The sequence below is a fragment of the Megalops cyprinoides genome, chromosome 16, assembly GCF_013368585.1.
Source record: "Megalops cyprinoides isolate fMegCyp1 chromosome 16, fMegCyp1.pri, whole genome shotgun sequence".
In the NCBI taxonomy this organism is placed as follows: Eukaryota; Metazoa; Chordata; class Actinopteri; order Elopiformes; family Megalopidae; genus Megalops; species Megalops cyprinoides.
In genome coordinates, this window is record NC_050598.1 from 29,186,459 (window position 1) to 29,206,746 (window position 20,288).

General features: G+C 43.8%; 1 protein-coding gene across 21 annotated transcripts in view; it reads left to right on the plus strand.

Moving 5' to 3' along the window:
• The window catches only part of nrxn2b (neurexin 2b), a 618,578-nt gene that overhangs the window by 248,253 nt on the left and 350,037 nt on the right, over nt 1–20,288 (plus strand). For all 21 annotated transcript variants that reach the window (XM_036547806.1, XM_036547808.1, XM_036547817.1 and 18 more), the window contains one exon: nt 16,550–16,851. In XM_036547806.1, coding sequence (XP_036403699.1) covers nt 16,550–16,851 — 302 coding nt within the window. The remainder of the gene's footprint in view (nt 1–16,549; nt 16,852–20,288) is intronic.

The following is a 20,288-nucleotide window of genomic DNA, read 5'->3' on the forward strand; positions in this document are numbered from 1 at the left end:
TGTGAGAGTTAATCCACGTTAATTTTCAACACATTATGCTGTCGTGGAATGATTCTGATTTAAAGTGTGACGTTTTTTTGACAGTTTTATGTTTATGTCGATTTATATGTGTCCGAGTTTGGTAACGTAATCATATTCCGGGTGCCCCCGAAATGTAGGAGGGAGGGAAAGGGAGAGAGAGAGGAAGGGAGTTCGGGGAGAGATGAGAATCCAGCTGCTGAAATATTGATACAGAGGGTATGGTCTCTGTGAACTTCAAAGAGGAAGGAGTCAGAGGAGCTGAGGTTTGGCCGTCTGTGCTTGGATTAACAAGCTCAAGGGAGGCAGGGTGCAGGTGGGTGGGGGCGGTAGACGCTCCTGGTCTCCCCCCTGGGTTGGCTTTTTCGTGAAGGAGGAGAACAGTGGCAGGAAGAACTTGTCTGACAAGTGTCAGGGCAGCACCAAAGGACCCCATCCATGCCCAGCTCTCCTGCTGTGTTGTGCTTCCTTCTCATTCTTCTCCCTCAAGCCTTCTTCTGTCTTGTGAGGCAATGCCTTTATGTGTGCATTAATTGTTTAGAGGTGAACACCTCCACAGTCCTCTCTCTGTTTCACCCTTCACTTCTGTCTCCATCTGTCTCCCTCCCTCTTTTCTATTTCTCCCTCTTCTTCCCAGTCATCCCCTTTTCCCCCACTTTGTACCTCCCTTTCTCTGTCCCCATCTCTTCCTCTCTTTTCCTACTCCCCTCATTTCTCTCCCTCTCGATAAACTTTAATTCTTCCCTTTCTACATCTCCTTCTGTCTTCCTTTCTTCTCCCCCTCTCTGTCTCTCTCTCCCTCCCTCTCTCTCTCTCTCTCTCTCTCTCTCTCTCTCTCTCTCACTCTCCCTCCCTCCCTCTCTCTCTCTCGCCCTCTCTCTCCCTCCCTCTCTCTCTCACTCTCCCTCCCTCTCTCTCTCTCTCTCTTTCTCTCTCTCTCCCTCCTTCTCTCTCTCTCTCTCTCTCTCTCCCCCCCTCTGATCCTCACGTTTCTGTATCTCAAGGTGCCCAGGAGAATCAGGTTCTTTCATTTCTGCTTTTGGGACCTTCGGCAGCCATCACAATCATGACAATCAGCATTTTGCATCGACATCATCTTTTTTCTTTCTTTCTTTTATTCATCTAGCCGTGTGAAACGACGGCGGTGCCGCCGCGTTATCAAAGCGAGTGTTGATGTCCCCAAAGCCTTCCACAGCCCCCACCCCCCATCCGCCCAACAACCTCTCCTCCCTTTCGCTGGGAGCTGGAACAGTGGGGGATGTTGCTAGATTAGTAACTCCTCTTGATAGGGTGGGGTGACCCTCTGACATCCCAGCCACATCCCACGGTTGTCCTGTGCTGAAAGTGCACCCCCAAAATTCCCCCCGGAGTTCCTCAGAGGCACAGCTTGCATCCGTTCCTCAACTCTGACCCAGATGAATGAGCGTAATAATGAGCCCAACAGAAGGCTGGGTAGCACCGCATCAGATGCTGTTACCCCTCTGGATCGGGGACCTATCTCATAAAACATTTATCACCCGGTTTTATTTTGTTTTGCCTTGCATTTCTGTGATAAAAGCCTCACACAAAATGAACCTTTGAAATGTCACATAAATCTTGCAAGATGGTGTCAAATAACACAATGGACAGCCACAACGGTTAGCAATGCTGCGCAACTCTTATGGAGTGGTCTGGTGTGAAGTGTGCATGTGGGAAAGTTCTGGCTGGCAGCCATTCATACTGGTAAAAAAAAAATCTGAAAATGCATCTTTCCAAGCTGTATCTCTAGTCTACCTTCCTTTCTGTCTATCTCTGTCTATCCTATCTATTCCTATTTTTTATAAAAACAACAGCACTCTATGCTAGTTTAGCACTTTAGCACTCAGTATCTTACTGACTTCTTGTAATACTTCTCGATAACTACTCTTAGCATTGTGATGCAGTTATCTGGAAGTCGCTCTGGTTAAGAGCGTCTGCCAAATGAGGTAATGTAATGTAATGCTAATTTGTGCAGTTTTTCAAACTGAATGGAAGCGTTGTATGATGCCTATCATATATACATCCCCGAACAATCCACTCACAGCCCTGAGGGAATGAATAAATCCCAACATGCTAACTGTAAAAGGTGCTGTTATAACATGAAATTCTTCGATTTAAAAAGTAAAACATAAAGGGTGAACTTGGTACCTGAAATATGCGTGAACTCATACTGCATTACTTCATGCAGTGCACAGACAGGAGCTCAGAGGTCACCGCATCCACCGGTGATGACACAGTTTTGTTTAATACAGTCTTACAGGTGCTGTATCGAATGAAAGTTTATTGATCAGTTGTCTGCATTGATTGATTGATATTTTTGCAATATAAGCATAAGCTACATTTTGCATGTGTACATTTTGTGCAGTGCTATGACCTGGCTTTATAACAGGATGCCGTAGCAGTGCTGTGACATTTCTAGCTACACTCTGCGGTGGAAACTGCTAGTGGGGTTGTAGTTGGTTTTCCATTCTGACCGTTGCCAGAACTTTGTGAAACACCGTTGCTCTGGTTGTTTTCACAATATTTGCAATATATAAACATATGCTAACATATTATATTCACTGAGTGTAATGGGAAAATAATAGTATATACATGTTTTTTATTCATATTTTATTACTGATCCTGTATATTAGTAGCTTTTGTTATTATTATCACATCTGAAACCAGTCAGATCAACGGTATTCATCTCAGCCAACCACAAAGATTTACAACTGGTCAGAGACCAGTACTTGTTGGTCATTCGGAAAGCAAATACAGGCTATTAATTGCCACGTAGCTTGGTCCTGTTAGAACATAAAACCTAGAGAAAGCGTCTGGGTGGACATACCAAGTGTTTACATGTCAGCCATATTAGGGCTGTTGACTTGGTGTGTGACTTTTCACGTACTTGACCCTTCCATAGTGCACTGTTGAACTTTTAATGCTGCATACGGTTGACCTTTCAGTTAACAATTGTGATAAGACCAATACATTGTGAGTGGTGTCGATATGTGAGATAGACTCTCACCATTTCAATGTCCCAATTTTTATAAGGAAATAAGTATAAAGCAAATAGAAATATATGTAAGTTTAGTATTAAGATTTTTTCTTTTCAAACAGGCAACTCAGTGTTTGTTTTTGATCTCGGAGATGACATCTGTTGTGACTGAAATCCGACTGTATCTGTCTTTGAATAATCCTTTTATCTTTCAAACTGTATTGAGTGAAAAAGGAATATATTCTCAACTGTACTGGTTGGGTCCTCTCAACATGGTGGCCCAGGAGCTGATTTCTCTGGCTAAATGCATATCTCATAGACACATGACATGATCTGAGTTGGCCTTGTCTCAGGTCACATGCACCGTCACTGATCTGAGAACAGTGGACACGAAGTGGCCTGGCATGTGTGCGTCTGTTTCAGAGCAGCAGGTCTGTGACAAGAGGGATAAGCTGAGGACCTCTCTAATTAGTGGCCTCTGGAGGACATGTCTCATTTAACGAGAAACATCTGTTGACTACGTGAGCAAATAAAATGTGGAGGACAAGGAGCCATTTTTTATTTTCGGAGGGGGGGGGGGGGGGGGGTGCAGCAGTGCTGGAGAGGTGGGGGATAGAGACAGGGGGAGGGAGAGGAGTGAGAGAGAGGGTGCAAGGGGGGGCGATGAGACGAGTTTTTAATTAGGCAGTTGCCCGCAGTGCAGAGCTGTCGTGTGCCACCAGGTTCCCCCCGCGTCAGCACCCCCTGCAGGGAGAGAGAGGAAATGTCACTTTCAAACTCCAAACAGATAATGGCTTGTTAATGGGGGAGACAGTGGGGTGCGTGCGAGCGTGTGAGTGTGTGTGTGTGTGTGTGTGTGTGTGTGTGTGTGTGTGTGTGTGTGTGTGTGCGTGTGTGTCTGTGTGTGCGGTATCTGTGCCTGTGTTCAGCAGGAACCAGAGAACCCCACAGCGGTGGGATATTTAGAGTAAGGACGGGCGCATCAAGTGGAAACGCTAATCCACTGAGTTTTTCTTTGCACTGAACAAATCTGTTTTATTTAAATCGCGGGGTTTGGTCAGCATCATATTGCACATTTCTGCATGGCAATTCTTGCATATGTAAGCACCGGTTCTGTAAATAATGAATTAGTGTGCCACTGGCTGCTTAGTGGATGACCACTTGCTGTTCTGTGCGTTTGACCTCTGACCCTTGCCTTGGCCACTGCTGGATGCAGCAACCCCCCCCATTGCCATCTGTGGTCCACTAGAAACTTGCCTGTAGACCAAATGCTGTGTATCCATAGATTTTCAATGCCGTTGCACTGTTGAAATTGCACTGTTTTCCAGGAGTCTGTTTCTCAGGGTCAGGGAATAGACAGACACACAAACATGCATAAGCACACACATTTCATGTCATAACGGAGACAGGATGCCCATCATATGTTACTTTATAGTGAGGAAGACATGTGCAAGGAATGTATTGAGTATCACTCTTTGTGAAGCTTAAAGTCATCTGCTTGTGTGTGTGCGTGTGTGTGTGTGTGCGCGCGCGCGTGTGTGTGTGTGTGTTTCTGTCTGTCTTTATACAAACTAAAACAAAGACAGAGCATCCACACTCCTGTAATGAGCTCTCTGTACTTTGCACCTCTAGCTCTTTATTTTAAGAGACAAGGAGAGAGAGAGCGAGAGAGAGAGAGAGAGAGAGAGAGAGAGAATGAGATACAGCATTCGGAGCAAAGAGGGACTTAACATGTCCCTGGAGCAGCGGCCCTTAAAGTAGCAGGCAGGAGGAGCTTTTAACTTGAAAAGGTTAGGAAAAGACTCGAGGTCTATCGGTAAATCCCATCATCAATAAAGAGAAAGCGAATGAATTCCCACAACACCTCCATTTTTCCCAGACACATGTTTGTTCACTCAGCATGAGAACACTTCAGTCGATGGGAGTACACCTTAGAGCACACTTCTCTTATCACCTGTGAATGCTTCCTCAGAAAATAGTAATGTGTAAAATATGGAGTCATTACAACAGAATATGCATTCCTCATATAGTAGATCACATTGTGTTACGTGTATAGCTTGTGCCATGTGTACGTAAGTGGTTATTATTTATAATATAGGTATGTTTTTATTATTTTTTTATTTTCAAATAATGTAGCATTCTTTTTATGTACAGTACAGCTAGGAGCCTTGGAATCCTAGAAAAATCTCTTTTATATGTATGTGATTTGTTTTTATATCTATATTTTATATCTATATTTTTTCATACTATATTTTTAATTATCTGCAATTAAGCCATCATTAAGGGAGTCCTGGCACAACATGACGCCTAAGACAAAGTACTCATTCGTTCATTTTGACATGATGAAAACAATGTACACTGTCATTAGAGCTTGGTATTGCCAAATAAATTATTGCAATAAGTTAAATTTCTAATGTAAACTTGTCATAATTTTGTATTGGCATGTAGATTACCATGATGGAGGTCAGCAGTTGCTTCTTTTCTGATGGTGTCAGATAGGGTACAGCAGATAAACAGTAGAGTGCAGTTTGCCTTCTTCTGGGCGTAAATTATGGAACCCAGTTATTGTAACATCTGCAAATGGCCCAGCTCCAGGGCGGGAACATTAGCGCCGTAACCCCCGTGTGGTGCTCGTCGTTCCTCTGACACCCACATCAGGTCACACATTTCATTCCTTTGTTCCCACGATGCCGAGCGTGGAGCTCGTTAGGATTCCACCTGCGTTTGAGGACCCTGGAAAGCAGGTATGAAAAGACGACAGGAGGCCAAATGCGCGCAGCGCGGCTCGCTAGGTTCCTGTGGGAGTGATGTCACCGAGGCTTCGGGCCGCCGGCTCCTGCGGGATCCGCGTGTTGAGCAGGAGAGCGGTGGGTCACACTCGTTAGAAACCGATCTGGTTTTCCGGCCTGCTTGCTATTGGTTAAATGTCTTACAGAGGGAAACCATTTACCTTCCTCCACATGGACTTTTCCAGATTTTTAGTCAGCTCTTTTTTTTTTTTTTTTTTTTTTACTGGGTTAACAGTGGGTTTCTCCTGCACACAGAGAATCACGGGCTGCGTTCCAACCTGGCATTTTTAGTAGTTTGAAGTGGCTCACACTTCTGGCTCATGTTGAATCACAGTAAACTGCTGAATTTTTTTGCCTACAAATACCCGAGAGGTTTGTTTTGAGCCGTGGTTCTGTGGATATGCCACTGAGTTCAGCAACCTCCAAGGTTTTACATCATATTTGTCCAATTACAGGCAGAGCAAGATCAAGGTTCTCCATTGGACAGAGGTCAGCGAGACAACGTCTCTGAGTGGCTGTTGAACATAACCCCAGTATGACTGAAAGGGCCAGTGTAGCCAGTGCCCTCCTCCCACCCCCAGTCCTTCATGACATTAAGTAATGGATTATAAGTAATGCAATTTACGTAGGCGGATTCTTGAGGCAATTTTCCCAGGATTCAATACAATTAAAACATCCCACGGAAAACGATGTCAGACACCCGGCGATTACAAAGCCCTTGGTTTTTTCCTCTGCTTTTATCGACAGTAATTCACGATGAACGGGGCTAAAAGCGCATTTCATTAAAAAGGATTTATGTGTCTCTCCAGGCAATTGGCCAGGATTTCAGGGCAATTATAACTTCTTTTTTTTTCCCTGTGAGAAGGGATACCGTGAAAGCTGATGGAGCGAATGTCACAGAAACTTTGCCATTTTGGCCTCTGTCAAACAGATCTGTGTTGATCCGCTTTGCTTTTGGGCCACAGTGATTCAATGAAGCTCATGAAATCCACTGTAATGTTGTGTTACCTCTTACTGTAGATATTACCTGTCTGCAGTTTCATGCTTGAACAATGGCAATAGATACTGACCTTGACTGTATTGCATATATTCCCCTCTTGTTGTTTTAATGAGTGCTATAATAGTTTATTATAGCATAACTAAATTATGTGTCTTAGAGATAACAGAGAAAAGCATGTCAGGGATGAAGTTAAATTTTAGCAAATGAGAACAGAAGTACTACTTTTTTCTAACAGGTGTCAGGGCAGGGTAAGTATTGCAGCTGGTCTATCTTATTAATTATTAATTAATTAATGCTGAAAATTGTAGATATGTGTTTACGACGCAAGTGAAGCGAACCGAAGTTCACTGATGTCTTTGTTTTTGTTGCTGTTGTTGATGTTTTGCCTTCCTCTCAAGGCCACTGTTGCTGTAATCACGGGCTCACTCTGCAGGAAGTCCATCAGGAAAATTGCTAATAGGACAGGATGGTCTTTAAAATTCAGCCACATTTAGAAAACAGCCCATTGGTAAATGCATAAACATGAAGCATTTTACTGTGGAGCTTGAGTGGCATGTGTCATAAGTTTATGGGGTGAGTAGATCCTCCAGCTATAGCACATGTGTCTTCTCTCTGATACTGAAGCTAAATATTTAAATGAAATTACAAAGGCCTGCGCATTTGTCTTCACCCCTCTGTGCTCTAAATTGCAAATAAAGTTCTGTACGTGTTGGCTTTTTGCCTTTGGAGTGGGAGGTGGCTCGGCGTTTAGCTTGAGTTACTGATGTGTGGCACAGCCTCTATAGCTGGGGTATTGAGTTTCCCCCTGCTCTCTGTGATGGTGGAAATTAGCCAGCGGTCAGTGTGAAGGGAGAGGAAGAAGAGAGGAGTGGAAGGTAGAGGAAAAGAGGGTAGAATCCCGACACCTTCCAGAGCCAGGCAGGGGCGAGGTAAACTGCGAGCAGCCGGCAGTGAAACAGGCGGTTTCCCGGGCAACCAGCAATTAAACGCACCCTTCAGATGAGAGAGCGCATCTCGTTAATGCTCCAGTGTCACAAATTATCTCCCTAAGAAGAAAGAGAAATAAAAACATAAGTATCTTAAAATGCCTCAGAACAAAATGGCACAGGCCCCGCGCCAGGGATCGATGCGCTGATCTGTGGCATTCACCACTGATCAAAGGCCAGACCTTTCAATGCTGGAGTACAGGACGGATGATGGGCAAAGTTTAAACAGTGTTAAGTCGGGTGTTTATCTGGACCCACAGAGCCAATAGTATTAACTTCTGGCAAAATAAAAGACTGACATAGATTTATGTTTTTTTTTCTTGCACTGAAATCCTGAGTTTTTTTTTATTATTGCTCTTCACTTTGCACATCCTTTGACCTCTTTTGACTGTCTTTTGACAGCTGTTGAGGGTATGATTGATGTTCAAATTCAACAGATTTAATCCGCACAGTTAAAACAGGAGCAACCTTTGACCACTCTTCAGTGTGGCCAATTCATTTCAGTTTAATGGAGCACCATTTTTATGTAAAGTGGCTTTGAAAGCTCCTCCACAAGTCCTGTTAACCAAAGGGCACCATAAACTTTATAGGTACTTAGTAAGCACTTTGTAACATGGTAAAAGGGCTTGTCCCTGAGTGGAGGAAGTACAAATCACCCACATTGATAAGGTTTTTATGAAAGTCGCGGCTCTCCCAGCGAGACTTCGCTCCGCTGTTGGGTTGAAAATGGAGCTGCAGGTCGTAAATCCTTCTGACCAATCGATCAAGAATGCTTTCGGTGTCAGTGGTACCTGACTGAAATGTTCTCCTCTCCTCTGCCAAAGAATTTGAATTCAACTGCCCTTCTGAAACCCTATTTTTGCAAATGCCGTCATCAGGGCTGATTCATGATGCTTAAAATTTTACATCTTATACATTCCACAACCCTGGGATTTAACAACTACCCTGCCTGCCTGCCCGTTGTGTTTGGGGCGTTTTTAAGGTCTAATAGCAACATTTCCCTTCTCCACTCGTGCTTAAATGTATCCCTCAAATATTTAGTAGAAAGGCATAAAGGTATGTTACTCAGTTCTCTGTGGAGGGACTCAGTGGACCCACTCAACCTTACCGCAAGAGCCGGTTCTCGTGAATGTGTCCCAAAATGGTAGGGGCCAGATTGGCCAATCGATACGCCAGTGACCATTTACCAGGCCCTCTTATCCAGAGCAACTTACATATGTTACAGTTTTTACAATGTTATCCATTTATACAGCTGGATAAGTCCTAACATTGCCATCAAACCTTAGACCCACTTGAAATCGGAAGTGGGTATCCAGCACAAACACCTGGCTGAGTGTGTGGCTCTATCCAGAGACTTTTAACGGATGAAGGAAATGCTGACACTAGATTTGTCTTTTCTGGTCAAATTCATGGCCAGATTGTAGATCCGGTTCCACTGTTCAAGAGCAGAATAACTCTAGCTCATCTTTATGTTCTGGGATAAAAGCATTTTATTCTGGCAGATGTGGTATTGTTGCTTCATTTGACAAGAAGAGCTAGCTTTCACTGGTGATACATTTGGATATGATTTATTTTATTTTACAGTATGCTGCACTTGATGTTGTTGTTTTTTTTTTTTTTTTTTTTGCAAGGTCAGAACAAAAACCCACAAAAATTAACAGCAGATGATTTTTTTCCCATTACCTCCATGGTGTTTGGAATAAAGATTATGTATCTGCTTTTTATTTATTTATTTTTTTATGCGGTATAAAAAAACGGGCAGTCTGTCACCCGAGTGTGCAGGCCGCCGGCGGCCTCCTGAGCGCCGGCTCCGTCTGTATCTCCTTTACTGCATATTTCATTTAAATGGATCTGAGAGAAATGGCACTTTCTCCACCGCTGTATCGCAGATAGGAAATTAAGCATGGTGCTGAACAGACTGTGTGCACTTTTCACTGCCCAGGGGGGCATACAGGGAGAGGGGCTCTCTCCCGACCCCTGACAGGTGCTGTGATTCCTTACCTCCCTCCATAGGGCTGAGTCTCTCCTCTGATTTTATTTAGTTTTTCTTTTTTTTTGTTTTGTTTTGGAGAGGACGGGGGTCAGAGGGAGGGGGGGCAGGGGGTGAGGTTTGTTTTGTGTAGATGGCTTATCTTGGAGACTCATAGACAGCCACTGTGTGGATAAAGTGGTTTGCCACACAGCAGACGTGGGGGGGGGAGGTGAAGTTATGAAACCGGTGAAAAAGCACCTGCTTTATAATATAATCTGACCTGCAGTTATTTCTGAATCTGCAGAACGGTTGCGCGCTCACTAATATGGTATTCAATAGGCAGTTTTTATCTTTGACAGCTCTTCCCATTAAAAAACCTGGAAGACATATGTTAATCCAATATCTTTGAAAAATGCTGGGTGTATTCCATCAAATGCTGTCCCTGTTTTATTTTATTTTATATATTTTATTTTTTTGCAATCAATCCTTAAAGTTGCCAGCACGGGAACTGGAAGGGCTTCATAGCTGAAAGGCGGCTCTCCATGCCTTTTCCCTGCCTGTGGATGCAGGTAATACTACCTGCCTCACAGCTCACAGCTGGCTTGCGCATCAGCACCCAGAGGTCCTGAAGGAACATTACAGCTGACGTGCGTGTGTGCGTGTGTGTGTGCGTGTGTGTGCGTGCGTGCGTGTGCGTGCGTGCGTGCGTGTGTGTGTGTGTGTGTGTGTATGTAAGTGTGTGTATAAGTGTGTGTGTGTGTGTATGTAAGTGTGTGTATAAGTGTGTGTGTGTGTGTGTGTGTGTGCATGTGCGTGCGTGTGTGTGTGTATGTAAGTGTGTGTATAAGTGTGCGTGTGTGTGTGTATGTAAGTGTGTGTATAAGTGTGCGTGTGTGTGTGTATGTAAGTGTGTGTATAAGTGTGTGTGTGTGTGTGTGTGTGTGTGTGTGTGTGTGTAAGTGTGTGTGTGTGTGTGTGTGTGTGTGTGTGTGTGTGTGTAAGTGTGTGTGTGTGTTAGGGGGTTAATGCAGAATAGAGTCAGGAGCTCTCAAACTGGAAATTTTGAGCGAGGGGGGGGGGGGGGGGGGGGGAGATGTGCTGTTCACCTGTGCAGAGGATAAGGACAGGTGTATTGATCATCATTCCACAAACACCTGGATATGGCAAGCCTTAATTATTGGACAGCATCCTGTTTTTTCATATTATATTACTAGTGCTGTATCTTTTTTACTTTTTGTTTCTAGCTGGTATTGAAAAGAGGGCTCCCAGTGTTTTATCTGGTATGCTAAAGGGGGATGGTCCTTCTAGCGCCCTGAGACCCTTCATTACATACAACGTACTCACTGTGCATAGCAGGGGTCCATGTTTTCATCCTGCTCTGATGTGCGGAGTGTCGGCCTCGGCCTTGCGAATCTTGCGAGTGGGCCAATGAAAAGCGACGAGGTTCTCAAAGGTGGAGGCTGTCCTATTTATAAATCTAGGAGACTAACACACAAGTCGACTACTTACCTGCTACGCTGTAAGTCATTCATCTTCAGAATAATCAGTAGACAGATGGCATACATGCAGGAAGTGAGTAAATGGATAGATGTAAAATCATATGGAAATTATTTGCAATTTAATTTTTTTAACTTGAATGACTAATTAGCTGTTGTTTATCTACCCTCTGTCCAAGTTAACAGATGTACAAAAAAATCTGAATGGAAGTTTGATTACCAGGTTGCCACCTTCTATCTTTTTATTACTTAAATAGTGAACCATGTTTAATGATTAGCTGTAATTGGTTGTTGAGTTTTGTTTTTAATGAATGTATACATAGGCTCCAGTGTGGCTCTAATGTGACCAGCATACGAGGGAAGATCTCAAAGCAACAGTGTGTGTGTATGAGTATGAATATGTGTATGCAGATATCTTGGAACCTCCTTCCAGGGTTGTGATATAATGGCTTTTATTTAATTCATGGCTTTGGTTGTCATTCCTTGCACTTCAGACATACTGTACTACTAATTAAAAAATAAAATTAAGTATCTTCAGCATCTCTCTTTACCTTTCTAGCAAGCTAGCTAAAACAAATTTGCCCATGTACTCAAGCAAGTCGCAACAACTTCTTGAATTGTTAACATTCACGCAGGACTCTTATTCTCCCATGGTTATACTGACGAGTTTTAGACCAACTTTGTAGATACATATCGCCACCTACTGGAAGGGAGTGTGGATGCATATTGCATCCTAAAATCCATCTCCTTTAAGAAAAAAAGTGGTGGGAGGATGATTTCTCTGAAAAAGTGCGGGGGGGGGGATGTCTGTTGTCAGTTGTTTTGGTTTAAAATATATGTGTATATTCAGAACGTATTGCTCCCTGATTTGCATTGTGATGTCAGTTCCTCTCTGGCTGCTTTGAGCTAGCTGTAGTAGTCAGTGCAGCGTCGCTCTCCTGAAAACAGCAGTTTGCCTGCGTTAAATCGGCCCGCTCACCGCGAGCAGCAAAGCGCTTCACCGGTGAAACCATCCTGGAAACCCGATCGGGGCTATCGGGTTCACCTGTTTTTGTTTCTCCCTCCATTAGCAACATGTCTGTCACTTCCTGTGTGGGAGAGCGGGCGTGCGGCGAAGGTAATTCTAGTCAATGGCATTGATCGAGCATGGATTGTAACTTCATCCTCCACTTCGACGCGGCTCTGGTTCACACGCCGTCCCCTTCCCAAGGACATGAATCCAGTGGTCTCGCCTAGACGGGTTAGCTGGCGTGGGCTCGGGGGGGCTTCAGTGAGGGTTGTAGTAGCAGCTGTTGGATTAGCTGCTGTAGTTGTGTTTGTGATAGGGGTAGACTGATCTTTTTAGTCTTCTTGCAACATTTTGAGACCACTTACAACATTCCATATATATATATATATATATATATACAAAAAACCGTTAAAACTAAGTCCGTGTACCATGACCTGTACTATTGCTACTGTTGTTACTACTGCTTTTACTCACACTTTAATAATTTGGCTATGGTTGCTTTTCCACTTCGTTGAAGAGAAAACGAAAGTTCGATACAGAAACTCTCCAATACTCTTAATTTTGCAGGTGAAAAGCAAGCTTTACAGTCGTGTGCAAACGCATCTCCTGGTGTTTGTGTTTGCATGCCGTTTTGACACTGTTAAAAGCGCATTGTTTTGGGAGAGAAGTTGCACGCGGAGTTCTGAGCAGAACTTGAACGTGCGTAAGGGCACACTGATGTGAGCCGGAGAGGCAGGGAGGCCAGAGGGCATTCACAGCAGATGGGAGAGCCCGAGACGGGCAGTCAGAGCGAACAGGGAGTCAGGGAGGGGCTGATGTGAAGGTTTGGAGCAGGCCAGTCTGGGTCTGAGCAGATCCTGGCTGCAGATTTTAGATTTTTGAGTCAAAATGTCCCGAGAGAGCGGGGAGAGTGGGTTGGGATTGTATGACTCACTGGAAGCGCTTGCCGTTTCATTCAGATCAAACGCGATTCCGTGCTGGCAGCCGGAGCTCGGTGAGAGTGCTTGTGGGTGGGGTGTTGGGGGGGAGGGGGTGGTAAATGGCTCCCACTGTATCAGAAAGTCTTGCAAGCGAGGCGGAACATTGTACATTGTAGTGTAAGGGAGAGAGACAGACTGGCAGCTTTACGCGATAACCAGCCAGCGTGCCCAGTAGGGGACTGGATTTTCTGCATTATGTGCTAATGTGTTGCATTAACAGATTTAAAGATTACACCGGAATGTAGAACCAGATTTAGGTGTCTCTCTGTCTCTCTCTCTTCACTCTTGAGCTCTTTAGAGGCAACCAACGTAAGCTCTTCGGCAATAGAAATGAGATTTGAGAGCGGCAGAAAGGGGAAAGACATCTTCATATTAGTTTCCATTTGAAAACACAGCGGTGCTGGTGCACCAGGGGAAGCAGGCTTTAAAGTGGGCTCTGTTGTACACTGGGATCTTTGGCTTATTAGAGCAGACAGGCTTTGGAGGGAAGGGATTAGGGGTGCTACAGCAGGGAAGTGTGGGACTGCTGCAGAAAGAGAATTGATTTATGAGAATAAAACCTTTCACATCTGTCACAACCTATTTAACGATACATGCATGTATAAGGAGAATTTTTATGTTAAACCGGTAGTGCCCTGCGTCTTTATCTCGAAATTACATTCAGCGTGTCGCTCAATGGCCTGTATAAGGTTTGACATGTGTCTTCCAACGTCTCCCATAATAACCTTAGACTGGATAATGATTTTGGTTAAGGCGTGTTCTGAAAGGAATGACAAACTATTGTTGGTACCAAACCATCAAATCCTGTCAGTAATGCACTGAAGTTTGTTCCTACAATGCTCTGTCAACCTTTCCTTTCCTGGGTAGTCATTGATGGTTTGCTCACAGCCATTCACAAGTCAGCGTGACCTTAAATAAGAATGTAAAAAGTCAGTTGATTACAATTCAACCCATTTTAATCTTTATCTGCCGACACCAGCTCACAGAACCCGTCACAGGCTGTTTGTCGCCTACAGCTAACAACCTGTTTGTATTTTTTATTTTTATTTTTTTTAATATATAATTGAAAATTCTTGCATTGGTCCATTTAACATGCTTGGTTCCCCCATCGTCAGCAGCTTGGGGACCGTGAGAGAGAGCTGTGTGGTAGAGATTTCTCTCAGACTTCCAAAGCGGCACTGCTTTCTGCGTCAGCTCAAATTACCCTAATTTCCGACTGCACACAAATAAAGATGGTGCGTAATGAATATTTGATGTTTTAGTCAGCAGTATGAATTTGGTTTTTAATTTCATGTTCTGAAGTCGCAGAGTGGTGCTCATCAGGTAGTAGCATTGCTCTTGCTGAATAGGCATGGTGAATGTGTTCAGTAAAGTTTGGGATTCTCCATTTGGCATTTCTGTACAGCTTGCAATGTGTTATGTATGGCGGTATTCTATGTAACCGCAGTGGCATTTTGTAGTACATGATTTACGCCCGCTTGGTAAATTAGATACTTTCGCAAGACAATTTAGCATGTCATTCAGATTAACAGAAATATAACAGTCAAATCCTGCCAATCCAGTAGCAGGTTATCCAGTTTGTAGTCTAAAGATGTATGCATAGCGCAATTTGTAGTGATTTAAGAACGTAAAAAAAAACATTTTCACACTCTCCACATGTTGATTGTTAAGGCTGAGGTCTGTCTAACACTCACTTGGCTTTTAAATGGTCAATATTATCCACTAAATCAAAGAGGAAGGTAGCAGATTATGTTACTGTTAAAATGTTAAGATCAAATACAGCCCAACAGCCAATTCTCAGACAACTGCTCATCAAGACATTGCTAGCCACCTGTAATAAAGTACAAACACATAAAACCATTAGTGAACTTAATATGGTTATCCACCTATGTATTATGTATCTATATACTGTACATTGTTTCTCAGAAGGAAATCTGGTTCTGTAGGCAGTATTTAGAGGTTGTTAGTTCTGCATCTTGCAGTCTTTTTGGGTGTTTTTTGATGATGAATGTTTTTGATCAGATTAAAAGATGTATGGATTAAAATGTCATATTACAGGTTATCCCTGTTTTTGGCTGTCCCTGCCACCACCCCCTCCTTTAATCAGCATAATTGGGAGTTTATTGCATTATGCTGTTTTCAAAAAATGCAATACCAGCTTAGATTAATCGCTCAAAATTAAGCACAAAGCACCAAAGTATTTAAATAAAATATTCCCTTCCCAAAAGAAATATAAAAAAAAATCAAACCACGAGTGACACTGCTTCTGCTCTATAAATGAATGTCAAGCTCCCTTGGGGCCTGAGGGTTTGATAAGACTGCGGTGAGAATTAGATGTGCTTTTTAAGGGTTAATTACACCTGAAAGTCCCGGCCTCCTGCTTGCTTTAATGCGTCTCTGTTCCTGGCTCGACGTGGCCTATCAGATCCGCTCGTGTTCTGTACTGATCCTGTAATTACTTCTGCGTATCCACTTTAAACTTGGAGCCCCCCTATGAGTGGCCTCCAGCAATCGGAGTGATATTGCTGCTATTACTTTGGAATAAATGAGATTACGCCATCTGCTCATCCCAGGAACCCCCTGTTTCCCACCAAAAGGCCCTCATTTACCGAGAAAGAGCCCATCCAACGCTTGTTAGGGACAGGCCAAGGCTTTACGAAACTGATATTATCCCTGTGAATCAAAAGTACTGTCGGGGTGAGACAGGAGAGGGCATTTTCTGGATAATATGTGTTCAGTTCGGCGATTTTCTCCCATGGTAAAGCCAATGCTAATAAGACTTCTGCTGTGTTCCTCTCCAGCTGAAGACATGTTGCATCCGTGTGCTATTGATGTGATTATTAGGATTATTTACTATTATCATTGATTTTTGACCCATGCTTAGCTTGTCTTTGCCATGTGGTAATACTATTATGGAATGGTTTGGAAAATTCATCCCTTTGCTCGTGATAGTGTGGAGATAGGGTCTCTGATTTAAGAGTGGATTATAAGTAGGGTTGTTATATAGGAAAAAAACAGGAAAGTGTTCATTTGGATAGTGATTTTTCTGTGTCTTTTTTATCAGTGTCTGCTTGGTATGAATTTAATCAGAGTCTGCTTGGTGTATGTGGTTACTACCAAACACTTTATGATTTTTTTTTGAACAGAATATGTGTATTGATTTCAAACTCCAATTAGATTTAATCTTTATAAGAGAATAATGTGTTGAGCTAATAATAATCTGTCAGAGGAGCAGCGTACGGTGTCTTTTAAACAGGCTGAATGAACCTCCCTGACCCTCCTTCTCCCCGTCTCTCTGCTTCAGGGAAGGAGGAGTCGGTGGCCACCTTCAAGGGCAACGAGTTCTTCTGCTACGACCTGTCGCTGACGCCCATCCAGAGCAGCACGGACGAGATCACCCTCTCCTTCCGCACCCTGCAGCGCAACGGCCTCATGCTGCACACGGGCAAGTCGGCCGACTACGTCAACCTGTCGCTGAAGAGCGGCGCCGTCTGGCTGGTCATCAACCTGGGCTCGGGGGCCTTCGAGGCGCTGGTGGAGCCCGTCAACGGCAAGTTCAACGACAACGCCTGGCACGACGTGCGCGTCACCCGAAACCTGCGCCAGGTAACGCCCACCTGCCCCGCAGGCCGGCCCCTCTCTCTCTCTCTCTCTCTGTCTCTCCCTCTCTCTCTGTCTCTCCCTCTCTCTCTCTGTCTCTCCCTCTCTCTCTCTTTCTTGTTTCCTGTTCCACATACCTTTGTTCCTCAGTTTTATGCAGGTTGCATCCATTTGAGGATCTTCGCCATTGTGTTTGGGTTTTTGATTTTAATTCTTTGTTCAGCAGGTACTGGGGCCTGTTGCTGTGCTCTTAGAGCTGTGTGTGTGTCGGTACGTGTATGTGTATGTGTGTGTGTGTGTGTGTGTGTGTGTGTGTGTGTTTTTTCAACTGCTCTCCAATTTGAGCTCTTTGCAAGACTGTGGTTTAATCTAAATTATTCTTTTTAACTGAGTCAAAGAGGCTATCAGGGCAGACTCGCAGGAGCTTGCCTCTAAGAGGCACAGAATGCATAACTCAAATTCAAATCAGGACTGCCCTTATTGAATTACAGATTTGCAGCACATACAATATACACGTTTTGTGCAAGAGAATTTTTATTTAAAATAAGGAAGCGACACACCTGTACTCATGGTTACATAGTTATTACACATTTCAAAGCGATGAGTATAAAAAAGATTATCAGCTATGTCATACTGTAATTATTGGTGCATGAGCATGTAGTCGTACATACTCTTTTTAAATCAGTGTTAATGGTGAGAGATTTAAACATTGCATTCATAAATGTCAAGTGTGTTATATTTTTCCTGGACATCTAAGCAGATCCTCACCACGCTAAACTGGAGCGCGTCCAGTGAAGGGCGAATGTGTACATTTACAAATTGTGAGTGGCACAGGCATGTTTAATCTGAGTACGTTCCTTGGCAGTCAGAGATACCAACAGCAAGGCCCAATCAATTTCACTTACCAGCGCCTTACTTACTTATCACAGTGTGGCGTAATTGTAATTGGAATAAATGGCTTTGTCAGGGCCAGTAATAGGCACTGTAATTGGCCACCAGTATAAAGCCTGATGCGACTGCATTAAAAATGCCTTCTCCCCCCTGCTTGCATTTAAAACATTGTTCTCCTCTGTAAAAATATAATAAAAATATTCAACCCATATGGTGCTACCAGACAGATAAAAATTGGTTCTGTACTTGCATTAATATGTAATTGTGGACTGAATAAATTGCATCAAGTTTGATGGGGGTAATCTTCTAATAAGATGCAGTCTATTTTTCTGTTACTCTGAAGTGAGCATCCTTTTACCCCTTTTAAATGTTACATAACCTCTGTATCTCATAAACAAGTCCATTCTCGTTTTTGAGGTACTGTTCAGTTCGTCTTAACATTTGAGTGGAGGCAAAAGAGTCTTGCACTATGAGCTCAACTTGGAGGGTATTCTGACACACAGAGTGACATGCAATCTTACACTGAGGAGATGTGTCCTGAACACAGAGTTAGCAGTTTAGTGAGTGTTACATTTTTCCAAAATTTCCACTCGCTGTGAACAAATTGAAGAATAGAACTTCTCGCTTCAATCTGTCATTCAAACTTGAGGGCAATGTGCCGCACGGGTTAGATTAAGTTATTCCCTGCTGTGCAATATCACGGTCTAATATCAGATGGTAACAGGTTGATGGGCACATCAAGCAGAGGTCTAGAATAGGCAACATGCTAGAGGTGTTAAACAACTACCTGTTTATTTATTCATTTATGACAGCATATTGTAACGTTATGAATTGGCAATGAATGTAGTGTGTATGATCCCATAGTGTATATTTTTTCTGCACAAAATGCGACTAGTGCTGCTATCATCATCATTATTATTAGTAGTAGTAGTAGTAGTAGTAATAGTAGCAGTAGTAGTAGTAGAAGTAGTATTAGTAGTAATAATAATACTACTAATAATAATCATCACAATAACAGCGGCAGTAGTAGTAGTATCCTTTGTGAGAAAGTCCAAAGGTTGCAATGTAGTCAGCTGTAGCTAGCTGCAGCACTCTTTGAGTCTGAATCTCTAGTGTAGAGTATGGCAAGTTATATTGTAGCTTTCCATTTACTGAAATATTTCATTGCTAATTTTAGGATCTGAGACATCTGTGGTGACAATAATTGTCATATTAAGGAGAAATCTTGGAAGAACTTAGAACAATACGTGTCATTCATGTGGAGTAATTAAAGAATAAATCTATAAGTTTAGCAGAGGGAGGTGTTCAAAACTGGCAGGGTTTGGCGAAAATGGAGTATTAGCAGAATGCAGCTTCACACACAAAGTATGTGTCACTCCAACTTATTTTCCTGGGAAAAGATCCTTACTGCAAACCAGCAGTGACTAATGTAATCCAGCTGGCACTGAATCCCCTCTCATGAGCTATTTCTCACCAAACACATACAGTATCCAGCAGTGCTGTGGGCACTCTCTCGCCCTGAAAGGTGTGGCTGTCAGTACTGTATGATCTCGTTTCTTGCCCATAGGCAGGGAACTTTAACTTAAGCGCTCCCAGCACTGCAGCATAAATTGTTTTGCAGCCGCACTGTACCCGGGCAGCCTGCATAGGTGCACCTGAAGTCAGCTTCATTGATCGGTGTACCTCATGCGGCAGAATTCCATCGTCAGTTTACAGAGAGAGCCGGAACCCCAGCTCTGTGTGACACTTTGCCTGATTTTGTCCGTCAACACACACACGCCTTCACAGGAGGGGAGCGAGAGGAGGGTCCTCGCACCTCTGACCCCCGCGGCTCTGAAATCCCACGCACGTCTTTTATGCGCCCACTCTCCCCGTCTGTCTTTCTGTCAGCGTGGAGTGAAGGAACCCAGAGGCAGAAGAAGGCACGGAGAGCTCCGAGCGCTGCGTTCGGTGATAGGACGGGGATAAAAAACAATGGGGGGAAAAAATGACCCCCTGCCACTCTCTCTCGCCATGGGGATTGTTGATTGGTGAAGTCATTTGCTTAAGTGGTTTTGCACACGCGTGGAATAGCAGCCAGGGAAGAGTGAACACTTTTTAAAGGCCTTTGGATTAACTCCCACGGATTTAATGAACCCGTGTGGGTAATGTATTCTGGGGGCTTTTGTGTCATGGAGAGAGAGGACCCCTGCCTGCATTCCTCTGCTCCAGCGTGGAGAGTAATTATCACCTCTCTCTCTCTCTCTCTCTCTCTCCCTCTCTCCCTCTCACTCACTCTCCCTCTCTCCCTCTCTCTCTCTCTCTCTCTCTCTCCCTCTCTCTCTCTCTCTCTCACTCTCTCTCTCTCTCTCTCTCCCTCTCACTCACTCTCCCTCTCTCCCTCTCTCTCTCTCTCTCCCTCTCTCTCTCTCTCTCTCTCTCTCTCTCCCCCTCTCTCTCTCTCCCTCTCTCTCGCTCTCCCTCGCTCTCCCTCTCTCCCTCTCTCTCGCTCATTCCTCTCTCTCTCTCTCGCGCTCTCTCTCTCATGCTCTCTCTCGCGCTCTTTCCCTCTC